This window comes from Chrysochloris asiatica, unplaced genomic scaffold (assembly GCF_000296735.1).
Source record: "Chrysochloris asiatica unplaced genomic scaffold, ChrAsi1.0 scaffold00258, whole genome shotgun sequence".
Taxonomy (NCBI): Eukaryota; Metazoa; Chordata; class Mammalia; order Afrosoricida; family Chrysochloridae; genus Chrysochloris; species Chrysochloris asiatica.
This window is the reverse complement of record NW_006408776.1, coordinates 87423-106767: the sequence shown is the minus strand read 5'-3', so window position 1 is coordinate 106767 and position 19345 is coordinate 87423. Positions and strand designations below refer to the sequence as shown.

At 49.7% G+C, this 19345-nt stretch overlaps 1 protein-coding gene across 1 annotated transcript in view; it reads left to right on the top strand.

Moving 5' to 3' along the window:
- Positions 1 to 19345, top strand: part of TPCN1 (two pore segment channel 1) — a 58522-nt gene that overhangs the window by 26220 nt on the left and 12957 nt on the right. Inside the window, exons 2-13 of the mRNA XM_006874020.1 lie at positions 2004 to 2131; positions 5659 to 5835; positions 7809 to 7922; positions 8575 to 8705; positions 9464 to 9552; positions 11139 to 11173; positions 11642 to 11700; positions 11957 to 12056; positions 17073 to 17189; positions 17378 to 17502; positions 18362 to 18410; positions 18868 to 18931. Coding sequence (XP_006874082.1) covers positions 2004 to 2131; positions 5659 to 5835; positions 7809 to 7922; positions 8575 to 8705; positions 9464 to 9552; positions 11139 to 11173; positions 11642 to 11700; positions 11957 to 12056; positions 17073 to 17189; positions 17378 to 17502; positions 18362 to 18410; positions 18868 to 18931 — 1188 coding nt within the window. The remainder of the gene's footprint in view (positions 1 to 2003; positions 2132 to 5658; positions 5836 to 7808; positions 7923 to 8574; positions 8706 to 9463; positions 9553 to 11138; positions 11174 to 11641; positions 11701 to 11956; positions 12057 to 17072; positions 17190 to 17377; positions 17503 to 18361; positions 18411 to 18867; positions 18932 to 19345) is intronic.

Here is a 19345-nt window from a genome sequence, read left to right as displayed (position 1 = left end):
TACCAGCTGCTCCGTGGGAGAAAGAGGAGGCTTTCTCCTCCCGTAAAGATTTACAGCCTCGGAAACCCTGTTCAGGGTAGCTATGGGTCGGAACTGACTTGACAGCAGTTAACAACAACAACAGTGATGCAGTGGTTACGTGGTCAGCTGCAAACAGAAAGATCAGTGGTTTCAACGCACTGGCCACTCTGCAGGAAAAAGATTGGGCGGTCTGCTTCCATAAAGATTACCCACTGCCATCGAGTCCAGTCTGACCCATAGTGATCCAGTGGACAGACCAGAACCACCACAGAGGATTTTCAAGGCTTTCATCGTGGAACTCACATGGGCCCAGCACAAAGGCCCTGGATTGGTACAGACTTTGCAGAAGTTAGGGGTGGAGTTGAGGCTCAGCTGGTGCAGTCTTTCCATTTCTTTTCCTGCTCAGCCAGGCTCTTCCTGCGCCCGTGACAGTCACCAGCAACTAATTTTTGCTGGCACTGTTGAGTCCACTCCCATTCCTAGCACCCCATGTAACAGAAGTGCCACATGACGTTTGCTAGGCTGTGATCTTTACAGGAGCTGATCACCACGCCGTTCCTTTGTGGAGCCGCTGGGTGGGTTTGAATCGCCAACTGTTTGGCTCCCAGTGGAATGCTTTGCCATTAGCGTCACCAGGGCTCCTCGTTTTATAATTAATCTAAAACAGAATTCTTTTTCTGCCCTCTGCTGGGCCGGAACCAACCCTTGCTTGCCAGGCCTGAAGCCACATATGCAGCTAGGGCTGGAGGCAACCAGGGCCAGACTAGCTGAAGCAGAGGAGAGGCCTTACCCAGCTGGCAAGCAAGTAGGTGAAGTCAAGCAGGGAAGAGACCCCATGACCCTGCACTCAGGTTTCAAATGTAGCCATTATTATTTTTTAACTCACATGCTTCCGAGAGCCCGAAGTCTATATCTACTTCTATTGGGTTCCCTCACCTCTGGGAACAAGTTTCACTGAGTTGTGATGTGATATATCATCTTCCCTGTATTTTTATACCAATAACCAGATACATGTATGTTTTCTTTCTTCCTTCCTTCATAGCAAGAGAATGAAAAAAATTTGAACTAGCCATAGTAATTCTCTCTGTTGTTATTGTTTTAACTTTTTGTTGTGAATTGGGTGAAGGTTTGCAGAGCAGATCATCAATTTTCTATCCAACAATTCATACACATTTTGTTTCATCTCACTGATTGCAATCCCCACCATGTAGCATCCCTTATCCAAGCCATGGTAATTCTTGCTGGCCGGTATACATGCGTATCTTGGAGTTATTGTGAGTTCAATTCCCAACCACCGCATTGTCACAATAAAGTGAGTCATACGATATTTGGGGGTTTCCCAGTGCTTGTAAAAGTTACGTGTACACTAGACTATCGTCTAGAAAGTATGCAGTAATATTAAGGAAAAGTTATTATTATTATTGTGAATTGAGTGAAGGTTTACAGAGCCGATCCTCAGTTTTACATTCAACAAATCATTGACCATTATAATGATTGGAATCCCCGCCATGGACCATCAGTCAACATCATTTACCTCCATTTCTGTAACTCTTGCTCTCCTCCCTGTGCTCATTCCTCCGCCAATGTCCTTCTTGTTTATTTCCTGCCCTGTCACCCATGTTAACACGTGTCTACACTCTAGCCCATGAATAAGTCCCTCCGCCCCCATTCCCTGGTAACCATCACAGAATGTTTCTTTTTATCAAGAAAAAAGAAAAGCTTTGAAGTATTGTGAGAATGAACTTGTCACGGAGACATGAAGTAAGAACATGCTGTTTGAAAAACAGCACCAAAAGATGTGCTCGACACAAGGTTGCCACAAAGCACCCATTTGTAAAATACTGGCATACGTGTGAAGGGCAATGAAACCAGCTGTCCCTCTCTAAAGGGGGGTGGGGGCGGTGTGTGTGCAAGCAGACAAGGCTCTCCTAGTGATTGGAGCCTTATTTAGCTGAAGTGACCCTTTCACTCCTTCAATGCAGATGGGGGCCACTATGCTATCAGCGACTCCCGGGACCCCAGCTTGAGCTCCGGGGGTGACAGTCCCCCCTCCAGCCCCACCAGCCACAATTGGGAGATGAATTACCAAGAGGCAGCCATCTACCTCCAGGTGAGCGTTTCCTGGCCCTGGCCCCGGCCCACCAGTCCTCAGAGCCTGCAGGCAGGGAAGAGGAGGCTTCTGTTTGAAAATAAAATGTACACATACAAAGCTGAAGACACACATCTGTGTCCGGTGTGTGTGAGTGTGTGTGTGTGTGTGTACGCGCACAGACACACACGCACATCCAGAATGCTGATGTTCATCTCTGGCTGATGAAATTTGGGAGTCATTTCATGGTTTCTAATCCTCAGTGCCATTTGAATGATCTGACCAAAACATGTAGCTTCACTTTGTAAAAAGTATAAAAATAAAAGGCAAGCCACACTCAGGCCCCTATGGAGGGAAATCCACAGCTATGTTTGGAGGCTGATGTTACTTAGTCTAGACAACTTCATCCTTAAGCCTACCGCAGGCTTTGAATGTACTCCGAGAACTGGCCACTCCCTGCTTCGAGGCCGTCCGCAGCCTTGCGGCCTCACCTCCTGGCCACTCACCCTTGGGAGCTGAGTGCCTTGAGACAGCCCTCATTGGTGGCGTCACGTCCCACCCCAGGGAGCGGAGACTGAAGTCATGTCCAGCTGGCCTGAGTTCTTCTGTTCCTAATCTAGTGCGTGACCCGCAGCCAGGAAACAAGGTTCGTGTTCTCCTTTGGGGTCCTGGCACTGAATCCCACAACATGGTTAATATTTCATTCCATCCTCGCCAGTGATGATCTTGTCCCAACGTCTCTGTGGCAATTCCAAGTCTTACAGTTAAAATCCAAGACCAGTCTCCCACCCCCATTCCTCCATGTCTTTGGCTTCAAATAGGTTCATTCAGGTTCAACCCTCTGTAGAGAATTTGCATTTCTAACAAGTTCCCAGGCTCCTCCTAATGCTGCCAGTTAGGCCCCAATTCTGAGAAGCATTACTGGAGCCAGGGTTCTCAACATTTATTATATGTAAGAATCATCTGGAAGATCTTGTTAAAATGTGATTCAGATTCTGTGTATCTGGGGTGGAGAGGGAAGCTCTCAGCAGGGGGTTGAACCAGCTACAAGTGTCTGTCAGTGGTTGCCTCAAACCAGCCCTGCATTCCTAGCTATGGCTTGGAAGAAATTGCATTTGTTAAGAATTCAAACCAGAAGGTTCCCAGGCCACTGTGTGTGTTCCCTCCCCTGGCCATGGGACTGAGAGGAAGGCTGGCCACAGGCCCTCAGCCTGGCTGCTGAGATGTTTACTTCTTTCTCTGGGTTTGCCTTTCTTTTTTTCTGCTGAGGGGCGTGACATCCCCAGCTTTAGAGAAGTGACTCCCTTCAGAATGACCCAGCAAACCACTAGCATAGGGGTTCACAGCCTCCTAAGCTACTGGGCAGCCCCCATCCAGACATCTATAACAACGAGGTCCGTGTGGGCCAAGATCAGCTATTAACCAAAAGGTTGATGGTTCGAGCTTATTCAGAGGTACCTCAGATAAAAGGCCTGGTGATTGTTCTATAAAGAAAACCTAATGGTGCCGTTTTCCTCTGTAACATATGGGGTCTCCGTGAGTCAGGAGGGGTGTTTAGGTTTATAAAACATCTACTGTGGCTAGCAGGAAGGAGCAGTTGTTAAAAGGTCAGTGGTTCAAACCCACCAGCTGTTCCTTAGGAGAACGATGTGGCTTCTGTAAAGATGATAGCCTTGGAAACCCTGTGGAGTGATTCCACTTCTGTTGGGTTATGGTGTCCTGTCGGGTCACTACAAGTCAGAATTGACTCCGCTGTGTACACTGAAGCCCCTGATGAGCTAGCACAGGAGCCCACCGGGCCAGAACTCTTTCCACGGCCCCGAAATGCTTCTCCTGCTAATCTGTCCTGGGATTCCTGCGGGCACCTCTGTGCTGGGTGTTAGCTTAGCCTGCCAGGGCAGGAGGGTCTCTGGGTGCTAGGGTGACCTCCTCCCAGAGCATCTGAAGGTGCATCTGCTTTCTAGTGGTAGCTGGGTGCTTTATGAAGGCCTCTTGGTGAAAGGGGTCGGATCCCAGGTTCAAGTTCTGGTTCCCCCACTTGCTTCTCTCAACTATCCACGCACAGGGCTTCTCTCAGATCACTGCCCCCACTGTGAGAGTCAAGAGGAGCAGTCTCTACCCTGAGGGTCAGTGTGCTCCTTAGAAGGAATGGAGGGGGGGTCTTCCTGCCTTTCTGAGTCTGGCCAGACTCACAAACTGTCCTCCATATCCTTGGGGAGTTTAGAAGCCTCCCTGGCCTCTACCTGCTAGATGCTGACAGCACCCCCATCACCACCACCACCACATGTGACAAATGTCTCCAGGGCTGGGGGCCAAATCACCCCAGCTGAGAACCACAAAAGCATGCAAAACATGTGAGCCAAGCACGTGCTAGGGAATGGTACTGATGAGGTGGGGCAATTCCCTACTTAGCCTGTGCCCACCAACTCTGAGGATGTCACGAAACAACCCCCAGCCCCCAGGTCCTGCCAGACACTCAGCAGTGGCCTTGGGTGTCCCCAAGTGGACATTCTTGGCCAGTGCCCTTGATTTGTCTGCCAGCAGGAGGGCACTCGGGTCCTCTGGGACTGTAACCTCAGGCATCACTGAGGCTCTCTGTGCCCCATAATGGTATGAAGTGGTTGCTCCCCTGAACAGGGTGTTGTGAGGACTAAATGAGGGGAGCTGGCCAGCTCTGAGTAGGCACCTGGTATGTGGTGAGCATTCTGCCCCTGTCAGCCACAGCTTATAGGGGCAGGAATTGAGGGTGGGCTCAGTAAGTCTGCAAAGCCCTCCATTTTGCAGGAGTTAGTAAATTAGGAAGAATAGCCAAGAGATCTCGACACCAATAAGAAAAGAGGTGTTGGAAAGCTTGGACAGGGCTAAATTTGATACCCCGCCGGGGTTCAAAACAAAACAAGAAGAGTTGTGGTCAAGTTGAATCTAACTCTTGGTGACACTCCATGTGTTTCAGGGTAGAACTGTGCTCCATTGGACTTTCAATGGCTGTCTGGATCCCAAGTAACTCACCAGGCTTTTCTTCCAAGGCACCTCTGACCTATTTATCAGTTAGCAGCTGAGTTCATAGATGATGTGAAGAGATCTGACTAGGTCTGGTCACTGCCTTCATTTCCCCCCTCTCATTGTCAGTCAATTCGCTAACTGTGGGGAACTTGTTGTGTACCAGCCCCTGTCATGTGTGTCTTATCAGATGTCATTGCATTTTATCCTTCTGGTAGTCCTATAAACAGGTGTCAGTGTTTGCTCCTTGAGGGTGGGAAGGTTGTGGTTCAGCTAAGGGCAGGGACTTGCTCAGTGTTTCTCAGGACCCGACAGAACCCCAGAGTCACTGGGTACTTCTGTCCCCTCCTCTCAGGGCCTTTGTGTCTTTGGTGCTGTCAGACTCCTCAGAGTGGCTTTTCAGAGGCAGCAGGTCTTCCTGAGTCTTGTCAGCAATCGGGTGAGCTCACCTGACAGGCCGCTCTGTGAAGACAATCATTCCCATGTCCCGTGTTCAGTCCCCAGCCCCCGCCCAGGCTTGGGTGCTCACGTGGCTCTTGTTTCCGCAGGAAGGCGAGAATAATGATAAGTTCTTCACCCACCCCAAGAACGCCAAAGCGCTGGCAGCCTACCTCTTTGCACACAACCACCTCTTCTACCTGATGGAGCTGTCCACGGCCTTGCTCTTGCTGCTACTGTCCCTGTGTGAGGCCCCCGCCGTCCCTGCGCTCCGGCTGGGCATTTACGTGAGTGGCCCTGCTCCCTGGCTGGGGGACATTTTGGAAGGGTGACTCTGCACACAGATGAACAACCGAGAGGCGCTGAGCCATGAGGGTCCCACACTGAGGGCCCTTCACTGCTCTGTGGCTCTGCTCACACTCCCCTCCAGGCTGGCCTGGCACAAGACCAGCCCCCACATGTCCATGCCCTGCCCGCCGCAGCCCCAGCACATTGGATCCACCCTCAGCATTCGGCTGTGGTCAGAGGCCCACCAAGGCTGCCAGTGGAGACCCCTCTCCACTCTTCGCAGGGGAGGTGTGGAAGACTGGGCGCTGTGATACGGGCAAAAGCTTAAAGAGCAATGCAGTTGCCTCTTCAAGAATGTATTGTTGTTGTTAAGTGCCGTCGAGTCGGTTCCAACCCATAGCGACTCTGTATAGGGTTTCTGAGGAGCGGCCGGTGAGCTTGAACCACCAACCTTGCAGTTCACATGACTTTGCAGTCCAGCACATTAACTCACAGCACTACACCAGGACTCCAGATTCAAGAATGTCTACTTATAGTGTTCCATGACATTGATTGAGATCCACTCAGTGTAACAACACTCTTCCCTCTTCCTCCCTGGACTACACATTTCTATTAGCCCATCTTCCAAGCCCCTTCTGCGCTTTGCTTTTGGGCAAATGCTGAGCTTTTGGTCTCATACGGTTTCATTGTTCTAAGGAGTATGTTCCTCATGCGCACGTGACAATTCTGTCTGTTGTTTGTCAGAACAGTGATTCCGTGGGTGGATTTAGTTCCACGCTAGAAAGGTGCCTAAAATCCACTCTTGGGGGTCCAGACCAGAGTTTGTTCCACATTTGTCTCCCACTCTGTCCAGGGGGTGGTCTCCTGTCTTTTCAGACTTGTGGCTATCTCATCCAGCCTGGGGTTCGTGGTCCCTTAAAATCAGTTTCTCCTCCCTCAACACTGGCCATTCCGAACTGACCTGTCCTCCTTCCTCTTCACGCACCCTTACACCGCCACCCCACCAAGGAAGCCGTTTCCCATCCCTGAACCCCTTCAGCACCTGCTCCTCCTCTGAGTCTCCAGGAGACCTCCATCTACAGCTGGATCTGATCCCCCACATCTGGTCTCAGAGGCCTTGATGTCCCTTTAGGAGTTCCACGAGGCAGGGACCATGTCAGCTCTTCTCAGGGCCACCCTGCTTCAGGGACACATGGGATAGCTGAGGAGGTGCCCCCACCCCAAGAAGCTGTGGTCAGCCTTACATAGAAAGAGGCACATCTATCATTTTAGCCAAGTGAGCAGTGAGGGTTACCAGGGATTCTTGGACTCTCAGAGGCTCAGGTAAATATTGGTAGTTTTTCCTCTCAGTTTTTAAACATAACTCTTCAGTTTAGGCCCCACTTCATGCTGCCTCAGTATATTTTACGAGCCATAGTGATGCCATGGTTAAAAGCACTTGTCTGCTAATCAGGAGATCAGCTGTTGGGACCCACCAGCCACTCTCCATAGGAGAAAGGTGTCGCTGTGTGCTGCATAAAGATGACAGCCTCAGAGACCCCACAGGACACTTTACTCTGCCCATCAGGGCCGCTGAGAGTCGGAAGCGACTCAACAGCAGTGAATTTCAGTTGGTATTTGATTCGTGTATTTTATGAGTCTGTTTGTAAACAATGTGAAATTCTTCCTGGAACAAACCTCCATATAAATTTTCATCCCATTTACTTTTTTACTTTCAGACGGTCTCCTTAGTTCTTCAGTGTATGCGTCAGTGCGTAGGTTTCATGATTATCAAGGTTAGGTTCAGGTGTTCTGGGAAAAACCACATGGCCAAGGCTGTGTCTCTAGGCATCCAGGGCTGGTTTTGTGACCTGTGAGTGTGTACATACTTGTGTGCATGGATAGGGGGCCTGTGCAGTCCCCCAGATCCTGAGAGAGGCCAGGACCTGTGGGAGGGACATACGTGAGGACCTTCTCCATCCCCTGGCTGCAGGTCCATGCCACCCTGGAGCTGCTCGCCCTGATGGTGGTGGTGTTTGAACTCTGCATGAAGTTGCGTTGGCTGGGCCTCCATACCTTCATCCGGCACAAACGGACCATGGTCAAGGTGATGTGTCTGACCTTCTTCTTACAGCACTTCCTCCCCATCACCCTCAAACCAGGGTCTTCGCTTCAGTTTTGAACTCCCTGAGTCTAGTCTTAGCCCAGAAGGGTCATATCGAGCCTGGTCTCACCAGGGACTTGGATAGTATGGTGATGCTGGCAAGCGCTCGTGCTGGACCCTGGGCTGGTCATCACCAGGGTCACCTTTGAGGGAGATGCATTGCTTTCTGGTTTTATTTTGAGTCAGATAATATAGAATCTGAATCCCAGAGGTGGGGGTCCCATGCCCACACTGATGGTCCCAGGTGTCTGCAGGAGTGGGTCTGTGGTCCTGCGCCGTATAAGTGGCACACACGCTGGTCATCGGGCAACTTCCTGGAGCAGGAGGGCTGAGCTGAGTGACCAGGAGAAGGTCAAGAGGAGACTTGGCCTTCTGACCCTCTCTTCCATAGTCTGAGCTGCCGGGGGCACCCCTGGGGTCCAGCCTCCTATGGCCGCACAGCTATGGGCTCTTCTCTTGAGGAGGCCCTGGGAGTTGGTGGAAGGTACTAGAGAGGTGGAAGGAGGGAGGCGAACTCTGCAGTCCTCAGTTCAGGGTGCTCAGGCGGGGACTGGGGGCTCGCGGGGCCTGACGCTGCTCCATCACCCCCCCACAGACCTCCGTACTGGTGGTCCAGTTCATCGAAGCCATTGTGGTGTTGGTGCGGCAGACGTCTCACATGCGAGTGACCCGGGCCCTGCGATGCATTTTCCTGGTGGACTGTCGGTACTGCGGCGGTGTCCGGCGGTAAGGCCCGGGGAGGCACTGGCGAGTTAGGCACTATCATGGCCTGGTCCACGCCGCTGGGCTGGCACAACAGAGTCTATGAGTCCATCGGCACATGATCAGCACGGTACTTCAATAGAGCACACAGCACATCGCTTACCCTCAGCCATGTGACCACCTGAAAAACGCCCCCTGGAAAACCATGTGGCAAGGGTACTGCTGGCGACGGTGGTTATGTATTCGTAAGGAGCCCTAGGAGCACAGCGCTGAAACACTCAGCTGCTAACCGAGTGGTTGGATCCACCCACTGCTCTTCAGGAGAAAGACATGAGTGTGTAGTTCTACAAAGGTTCTAGCCTTTGGAGCCCAAAGGGACAGTTCTACTCTGTCCAACAGGGTCACGGTGAGTCAGAGTGGATTCTATGGCAGTGGGTTCATTGATTTTTTGTGCCCACCCACAAAGCCAGAAGCAAGTGTCCCAGGGCTTTGTGCAGCCCGCACCTCGGGCAGGGCTATGCAGTGGACCCTCCTGTCTGGGATTTGTGAGGAGGATGGGGTGGCTGAGTCAGTGTTGCACCCACCTGGGTCCACCCCATCACCCGCTGAGCGGAGGAGTCTCAAGAAGCCACCACCGTAGGACAGCACAAAGCCCCGAGTTACAAGCAGTCATGGTGCCGTGGGATCTCATACTCCTGAGTCAGGAGCTTCCCCGGCCTGGACAAGGGAGCACTCTACCGAGGGGCCCCAGGCAGCAAGTCCAGCCTGTGTCTCCCCCACAGGAACCTGCGGCAGATCTTCCAGTCCCTGCCGCCCTTCATGGACATCCTACTGCTTCTGCTCTTCTTCATGATCATCTTCGCCATCCTCGGTGAGTTGTCCATCTGCAGGGAAGAAGCAGCGCTTGCAACGTGTCTGGAGATTCAGAAGGGATTTCTCATGACAGAAGTTTACCCCCTGCCTCGCTGTACAACTTAGAAAATGAATCTCAGTCCCCATCTGTGTCCACCCCCTACCACGCCATCCTGAGTTTCTCACGCCCATGCTCTCCCATACTTACTTCCTCCTGACAATTCATTACACAACAAATGGAATTGCTTTACATGTTGAAAGCGTTCATATAAGTCATTACAAACCGAGCGTTCCTTCTGCAAGTTTCTGCCGGGCACTACGTGATGTTTCTGGCATTGATTCAAGTTGGCGCACAGAGACAAGGGTCATTCATTCCTCTGATGCATAGTGACCTGTTAATGTGAACATTTACCTGTCCCCAGGATGCTGCGCCTTTGTCACACATACCTCTGCTGTGAACCCTCTCGTGTGTTTCCTGGGGTCCATGCACCAGAGTGTCTCGAGCTGGTGTATGTGGAGTCTCAGTCTGCATGCTGTCTCTTTTTTTAAAGGTTTTATTGTGTATTGAGTAAGTGAAGGCTTACAGGGTAGATCACCAGTTTTACATTCAACAAATCATTTTAATAATTGCGATTCCCTCCGTGCACCATTAGCCAATAGTCTTTACCTCCATTACCTTTTTTTTTAAAAAATTTTATGTACACACACTACATTGTAAATGTATATTCCATTTAAATGTCCAAAGGACACATTTTATAAGCCAACCTCCTGCCTGTAGGCACACTGCATTACTCAGTCCCTGGACTTCAGTCCATTGCTGTTCTGTCTCTTTTATCAACCTGCATGCTCCCTTGTAAAGCAGGGTCACATCCTTTGCCACTTTCAGGTCTGGCTTCTGCTGATGAGGCTGTGTATTGATATGGCCCCACATCCAGACACAGGCCTGGTGGCAGAGTCGCCTAACACACACAGCCAACCACAGGTCCCTCCTCTGGGACTGCTTGAACGGTGGTGCAAGGCAACCCAAGTCCTGACTCTGGGCCCCCCACCCCACCCATCCCTCGTGCCTGCCCCAGCCCAGCCCAGGAAGCCATCGGCTCCCACTTCCCCTCTGCTGTTTCTGGCAGTCATCTGTGCCTCCCCAGCTAGACGGACTTCGCAGGGTAGAGTTTCTCGCTTGTCTCACTAAAAAGCCCTGGGATTTGAGAGGAAGGGAGGTCATGGTGGTCTCAGCCCAGAAGGTTTGGCCACAGGGCAACAGTGGGCTCCCTTTGGAACTGTCACTTGGCTCTCATATTCTGAAAACCAAAGATTGCACACCAGCCATCTGGATTGCAAAGTTAGCCAGCAGATGTGTTTGTTTGGTTTGAAAAATTCAAGCCTACATGAAAATTGCATAAAAGTGCCAATCTCCAGCCCTGTGTTATTATAGACGCAACAATTCTTGGGCCACATTCCCGCCTGGCAGCAGTCATTTGATGCCAAGTGGCACCTGGTCCCTAGAGACAGAGCACACATTGTTGCCCCCCCTCAGCCCACTGCACTCATTGATTTGGCCTTTTGAGACCTGGGCTGTAATCTCTGCTCTAACCTTTTCATTTTTAGGTTTCTACTTGTTCTCCCCTAATCCTTCGGACCCCGTAAGTAGTCAGCCTGTTTGTCTGCTTCGTACTTTCATGTGAGGCCTTTCCCCTTAGACCCCCTAGAAAGGGAGGCTCTGCCTGATTTCTCATCATAGTCAGTAATACCCACAAATCCCCACCTCATGTAGATTTGTGCAGACTCCTTCCCTAAGAGCTCAGGGAACTCCCTTTCCTGTCCTTGAGATATTTCCAGGGTCAGCCTTGGAACATCTCGGTGGCAGAACAGTGGAGAAGAGTCTAGCTAATTGCCCCCAAAGTTGTTTGCGTGCTTCTGCCAGAAGCCTTGAGTTCAGGGAGGCAGAGGCCCGTGTTCTCCCCATTTTCTCATTCCTTGGGGATTCCATGGGAGGAGCCAGGTGGGGAGGGAGTGCGGAGGCATTCGAGGTACCCATCACAGCCTGTTCCTGGCTGCTGTGTGTGTGCGCGCGGCCAGCCTCAGATGCTTCTGACTTCTGCCCCCTACAGTATTTCAACACCCTGGAGAACAGCATCGTTAGCCTGTTTGTCCTTCTGACCACAGCCAAGTAAGTGGGGCTTTGACTTCTGCCCTCTGCTGGTGCCCCAGGGACATTACCACCTCTTAGCACAGAAGTGAGGGGTGCTGCTGAGACAGGGTTGGCATGGAGACGCTGCAGTCCACAGACAGAGAGGAGACTGGTGGGGGCAAGGGTGGGTATGGAGACTGGGAGGGTAGAACAAGAGAAGTCCTTTGTAAGGCCTGTCTTTGGAGACGTGGGGACAGGCTGACACAGACCCTATGAGTGATGTCTTCATGTTCAGTTTCCCAGATGTGATGATGCCCTCGTACTCGCGGAACCCCTGGTCCTGTGTCTTCTTCATCGTGTACCTCTCCATCGAGCTGTACTTCATCATGAACCTGGTGAGTGGAGCCTCCCAGGGCAGAACACTGGGGAAGGACATCTGAGCCGTGGAGTGGGGCCCCAGCCACGAGCCTCCAAGGGTAGTGTTGAGGAGGAAGTGGAGCGTGGTATTGGGGAGCTCAGTGGGGTCTCAGGGGCATTGGGGAGTTCAGCAGGGTCCCAGCCACATGCCTCCAAGGGTAGTGTTGAGGAGGAAGTGGAGTGCAGTGTTGGGGAGCTCAGTGGGGTCCCAGAGGTGTTAGGGAGTTCAGCGGGATCCCAGCCATGAGCCTCTAAGGGTAGTGTTGAGGAGAAAGTGGAGCACGGTGTTGGGGATCTCAAGTGGGGTCCCACGGGCATTGGGGAGTTCAGCGGGGTCCCAGCCACGAGCTTCTGAGGGCAGAGTGTTGGAAAGGAAGTGGAATGCAGTGTTGGGGAGTTCAGCGGGGTCCCAGGGGTAGATGCCTCGTTGACCAGGCTGTGACTGCTGGTTATTGTTAGTGACCCTCAAGTCCACCTTGTGTGTGCAGAGTAGGCCCGTGCCCCACAGGGTTTTCAAGGCTTTGACCTTCCATAACCATATAGCCAGGCCTGGATGGTACATATAGTTGAGTGCTGAACAATGCACAGAAGGATTAGTGGTTCAAACCTACCCAGAGGCACCTGGGAAAACAGGCTGCTGCTGATAGAGCTGTAATTAATCAAGGGTACCCTGGCACTTCCATTCTGGGAGCAAACATGTATTATAAAAACTGCAGAAGCTGCCATTTACTGAGCCTTAGCCAGGCGCTCAGCAAAGTGCTTTGTGTATGATGATTAAATGATTTGGCACAACAACCCTGGAGGGATGGTTATGATACCCAGTTTAGAAAAGTGGAAGCAGGGTCAGGCTGGTAGAGTGACCCGCCCCAGGCCACACAGCTTGGAAGTGGCAGGGCAGGGACGGTCCTATTCCAGAGCTCAGCTGTCCATCCCTGTTGCGTGCCTGTGCTAAGAATACTGGGTGTATTTCCAGCCCGTTGGTCACCACCCATTATAAAAACAGCATCAAACACGGAAGTTCTGTTAAGGCAATGTCAAACCCCTATGCACACTGAGAATGTGGGAGGTGTCTGGAGGCTCGGTTGGCCATAGGGTGCATTCCTCGCCCCCCCATCGCAGCTTCTCCAGAGAAGAGGTCTGCAGGCTGGCGTAGAGACCACCCACAGGGCCCAAGGTCTCAATCAATCAGAGGGGTTGATAAAGTCTGGTGTTTATGTTTATATTTGAAGAGTTCTTGTGACTTAGTCAGGCACAGCTGGAGAAATGGAAAAGACTGCATTGGGTTCAGGAAAACTAGAGATTCAGAGTTTTAAAGGGGACGGTACAAATTGTGTGTGTGTTTGTGTGTACACAATATATATTTTTATGGAGATCTGGTATGGCGCTGTAGGATAAACACTGGATGACTAACCACAAGGTCAGCAACTCAAGCCCACCAGCCACTCCTCTGAAACCCTATACAGAATCGCTATGAGTCGGTACTGACTGGATGTCATTCAGTCGGTACTATCTCATAGTGACCCTGTGCACAATAGAATGAAACACTGCCCGGTCCAGTGCCAACCTCTCAATCATTGCTACGCCTGAGCCCATTGCTGCTGCCACTGTGCCAATCCATTTCATTGGGGGTCTTGCTCTTTTTCTCCAACCCTCCACTTTACCAATCACACTAGCCTTCTCCAGGACTGGTCCCTCCTGATAATATGTCCAAACTTCTTCCAAACCACACCTATATATGTGTGTTCAAATACTAGCAAGGTTGCTCATGGTGAGCAGATGTCAGCAGAGTTTCCAGACTAAAACAAACTAGGACCAAGGAACAGGGAGACCACTTCTGAAAAATCAGCCACTGGAAACTTGAGGAGAAGCACAACATTGTCTGATACATTACTGGAAGATGACCCTTCAGGTTGGAAGGCATTCAAAATACGACAAGAGAAAGAATACCCCCTCAAAGTAGAGCTGGCTCGGTGACATGGATGGAGCATTGTTTTCAGGACCTTCATTTACTGATGTGGTACCACTCAAAATGAGAAGAAACAGCTGCAAACACTTATTAATAATTGGAAGGTGGAATTACGAAGTGGGAAACTGGGAAACTTGGAAGTTGTTAAAAGCTAAATGGAATGCATAAGGATCAATATCCTAGACATTAGTGAGCTGAAATGAATTGGTATTGGCCATTTTGAATTCGACAGTCTTATCATTGACTATGCTTGGAATGACAAATTAAGGAATGGTGTTGCATTCATTGTCAGAAAGAGCATTTCAAGATCTATTTTGTAGTGTAGTGTTAATGTTGTTAGTGATAGGATGACACCCAATATGACTATTACTGAAGTGTATGCACCAGCCAGTAAAGCCAATAATGAGGAAATTGAAGAATTCTACCAACTTCTGCAGTCTGAAGTTGATTAAGCATACTGTCAAGATGCATTGATCATTACTGGTGATTGGAATATGAAAGTTGGAAATAAAGAGGAAGGATTGGTAATTGGAAAATACGGCGTTGGTGATAGAAATGACGCTGGAGACTTAATGACAAAATTTTGCAAGACCACTGACAAATGCAAATACCTCTTTTCACCAACATAAATGGCAACTATACGTGTGGATCTCACCAAATGCAATACACAGGAATCAAATCAACTTCATCTGTAGGAAGAGATGATGGAAAAGCTCAATATGAGCAGCCAAAAGAGGGCCAGGGGCTGACTGTAGAGTTGACCTTCAATTGTTCATATACACATTTAGACTGAAGCTGAAGAAAATTGAAACAAGTCCATGAGAGTCAAAATATGACTTTGAATATATCCTAACTGAATTTAAAGACCATCTCAAGAACATATTTGATACATTAGATACAATAACCGAAGACCATAAGAGTTGTGGGATGACATCAAGAACAGGAATAAAGCAAAAGGTCATTAAAAAGACAAGGAAAGAAAGAAAAAAAAAAAAAACAAAATGGATGTCAGAAGAGATTCTGAAATAAGGAAGCAAAAGCTGAAATGTGCAAATATTTGGGACTAGTTAGAAACCAGAAGGGAAAAGCACACACTCAGCATTTCTCAAGCTAAGAGAACTAAAGAAAAACTTCAGCCTTTGAGTTGCAATATTGAAGGATTGTGTGAGCAAAATATGAATGGTGCAGGAAGCTTCAAAAGTAGATTAAAGGAATACATAGAATCACTCTCCCCCAAAATTGGTCAGTATTCAACCATTCCAAGAGGTAGCACATGATCAAGAACTGATGGTATCGAAGGAAAAAGTTCTAATTGCACTTAAGGTGCTGGTTAAAAGCAAGACTCCAGAAACTGATGGAGTACAAATCGAAATGTTTTAACAAACTGATGCAGTGCTGAAGGTGCTCACTCGTCTATGCCAAGACACTTAGAAGACAGATGGGCATCCAACTCGAAGAGATCCATATTTGTGTCCATTTCAAAGAAAGGTGACCCAACAGAATAGAAATTTTAGAACAATATTAATCACATGCAAGCAAAAATTTGCTGAAGATCATTCAAAACTGGTTGCAACGGTACCTCAGCAGAAAGTTGCCAGAAATTTAAGGCAGATTCAGAAGACGCTGTGGATGGACGAATATAATTTCAGATGTCAGATGGATCGTGCCTCAAAACATCCAAAAGGATGTTACCTTCTATTTCATTGACTATGTGGATTATATCAAACTATGGATAACATTGCAAAGAATGGGAATTCCAGAATTCTTAATTGTGCTCATGTGGAACCTATACATGGACCTAGAGGCAGCTGTTCAGACAGAACAAGGGGATACTGTACGGTTTAAAATTAGGAAAAGTGTACATCAGGGTTGTATCTTTCACCATACTGATTCAGTCTGTATGATGAGCGAGTGATCTAAGAAACTGGTTTTTATGAAGAACGTGGCATCACGACTGAAGGAAGACTCTGACATGCAGATGAACACTTACTGAAGAAGCTCAACAAGTACAGCCTTCAATATGGATTATACCTCAGACTAAAGAAAACAGAAATCTTCACAACTGGACAGTTTGATAAACGGATAAAAGATTGCAGTTGTCAAGGATTTCATTTTAGTTAGATCCACAATTTTATTTTACTTGCTCATGGAAGCAGCAGTCAAAAAATCAAATGACAGATCGCATTTGAACATCTGTTTCAAAAGACTTCTTTAGTGTTGAGGAGCAAAGATGATGTCAGTTTGAGGACTAAGATGTGTTTGATCCAAGCCATGGTATTTTCAGTCACTTCATATGCATGTGAAAATTGGATATGGAATACAGAAGGCCAGAGAAGAATTGATACCTTTGAGGTATGGTGTTGGTGAAGAATATTGAATCTACTGTGGACTACAGGGAGAACCAAGAAATTTGTCTTTGAAGAAGTATAGCCAGAATGCTCCTTAAATGCAAGGATAGTGAGACTTCCTGTCCTGTGCTTCGGACATGTTGTCAGGAGCGATCAGTCCCTAGAGAAGGACATCACGCTTGGTAAAGTACAAGGCCAGTAAAAAAGGAAGGACCCCATCAGGATGAATCGGTACAGTGGTAACAATGGTCTCAAACACGCAACAATTATGTTTCCTTCTGTTGTACATAGTATCACTGTGACTCAGAATAGACCCGATGGCACCTAACAACAACAGACTGTTATGCCCTGCCGTATGGCGGTGTCCCTTCCCTGAGACTGCAGAGCAGCTCTCCCTGCTTTCCCCTCCCCCACAGAGCTGCCCAGCCAGGACTTGCTGTAGATTAGAAAGAAGGGGGACTGGGGGAAATTTAATAGCAACCGGCTTCATGTATCTGAAGACAGAAAATATACCAGTGGCCGGAGTAGCTTTCCTCTGTTAAAGACTTGGAGACCCCAAGGTACTGGAAGAGGATCTCCTGAAGACCACCTTCTGAGGCAGCCTCATGCCAGCCCTGCCTGGGAGCAGAGGGCAGAAGTTCACCAGGAATGGGAGCCACATCTCTGCTTTTCCCTCCCAGCTTCTGGCCGTGGTGTTCGACACTTTCAATGACATCGAGAAGCGCAAATTCAAGTCTTTGCTGCTGCATAAACGAACTGCCATCCAGCATGCCTACCGCCTGCTCATCAGCCAGCGGGTAGGAGGGCCTGGGGCTGGGAGGGGGCTGGGCCAGGTGCTCCCTTTCTTGTGCCCCTACTAGGCCTTGTGTGGCCAGTGACTCTGGAGGCCAGGAGGCCGGTCTCCAGAGCACGGGAGCAGGGCCCTGGGAAGGAGCATCTGGGGCCTGTATTTGCCAGTGTCTCACAGCCCTACTTGTCTCCCCAGAGACCCGCCGGCATCTCCTACAGGCACTTTGAGGGCCTGATGCGGTTCTACAAGCCCCGGATGAGTACTCGGGAACGCTACCTAACTTTTAAGGCTCTGAACCAGAGCAGTACACCACTACTCAGGTGAGAGCCAACAGGGTATTGGGGGGGCTTGCGGGGGTTGGGGGAGACAGCACGAGCAGACCAGTGCTCACAAGACGGGGCAGGGGCCTGTGAAAGGCGCTAGTGGGTAGATGGCAGAGAGACTTGGTAGAGAATTGGTTTTCTTCACGGAGACCTTTATACCCTGAGACTGTGTCAGGATTTTTGTGCCAGTGACAAGAAAGGCTTGCCACAAAAGACATGTCCTGCTCATGGGATGAAAAGCTTAGGGTGAAGCAGGATGCTGATACTCAGGGATCTCGCCCTGGTCCTTCCTGCACCCCGAACTCTCTGGTGCCGACTTCATGCTCGGGTGGCAGACCTCTAGCAGAAGTTGGCGAGGCAGGGAGGGTCTTACCAACCATCTTGAGCCATGGACTGACCCTGCAGTTAGCTCTGGGAAGCAGGGGTGCCCTGTAGCCACGAGGGACAGAGTGAGGACATGCACAAGTGCGCCTGGTACTGCCTCAAAGGACTGACCCGTAGGTCTCCGCGACCAGTGCTAGGCTCCTGTGCTTGGATGCCTCAGTGGCTGGTGCACAGTGCAGCGGTAACAATGCTGCATTTCTGTCCATCTGAGAATTAGTCACGGGGGCTGCCTCGGGGGGATTGGAGTAGGGAGTGTTAAAACTGTTGGTCTGTGTCAACCTGGATTAAGAGCTCATAGTCCCCAAAGGAAAAGTGAGCTTCAAATGCCTGTGGCTCAGGGTCCTCTGATTCACAGATGTCCCCTCCTCATCTCCCACCCTCAGCCATAAAGGTAGCCATAAACAGGTGAGCAAGAGGCCGGAAATCTCACGGAACATGCTCTGATTGTTTTTCCTTCTCATTCTGCTGACAGCCTCAAGGACTTTTATGACATCTACGAGGTCGCCGCCTTGAAGTGGAAGGTGAGTGCTCTGACTAGGCCAGAGAGGGGCGGAGTGGGCTGGGGTGCTGTGGAGTAGGTGCTGCAGACAGGAGCACCCTGCACGCAAAGTCTAGAACAGCTCAGGGCTCAGCTGGGTGGCATGTACTTCAAGAAGAGACAGTTGCCCCCAGTGTCCCCTCCGACTGCAATGCAGAGCTGTGGTTAAGAACACCAGCTAGGTTCCCTCATCACTGGGTGGCTTCATGCAAGTTTTTGTCCCTTTGCAAGGCTTGTCTCACCTGCAGAATGCAGTGGTACCTTCCTGGAGTGCTGTTTGGAAGATTGCATTAAAGTAATGTCGACTTCCGGCAGTTTCAAGCAATTTGGCTGTCTCTGTGGTTGTTGGGATTCCTGCATGTTTACATTGTTCCCCAAGTTAGCTGGGCAAGGAGGGGAGAAACCCCAACACCCTATTGCATGCTCTTATTCCTGGCCAGGCAAAGAAAAACCGAGAACACTGGTTTGATGAGCTGCCCAGAACGGCCTTCCTCATCTTTAAAGGTAAGATTGGCCTGAAGCCAATATGGCACCATGCTCACGGGGCTAGACAGCCAGAGATGACAGATGCATATTTGAAGAGCAAGTGTCTTATATGTGTGTATATGTGTGGACGTCCACATGGATAAGAGACAGAACAGGTAGTAAATGTTGGACTAGGAAGGAAACTGGTAGCTTGAAAACCAAGCGAACACGTTTTGTGGTTTCTTTCTTTATATAAAAAGCAATATTTATTGAAGAAAATTTTCAGATAATTAGAAGACAGTAGCCTCAGAATGGGGTGAGCCGCCATTGAAGTTGCGCTATGACCACCAAAGCTTCACCCTGACTCTGGGCTGCCCAGGTTGGCCTCAGAGTAGCAGTGGTCAGTGCAGTCTCTTCTTAGATCAGATCTTTCCTTTCACACCTCTAGGTAGA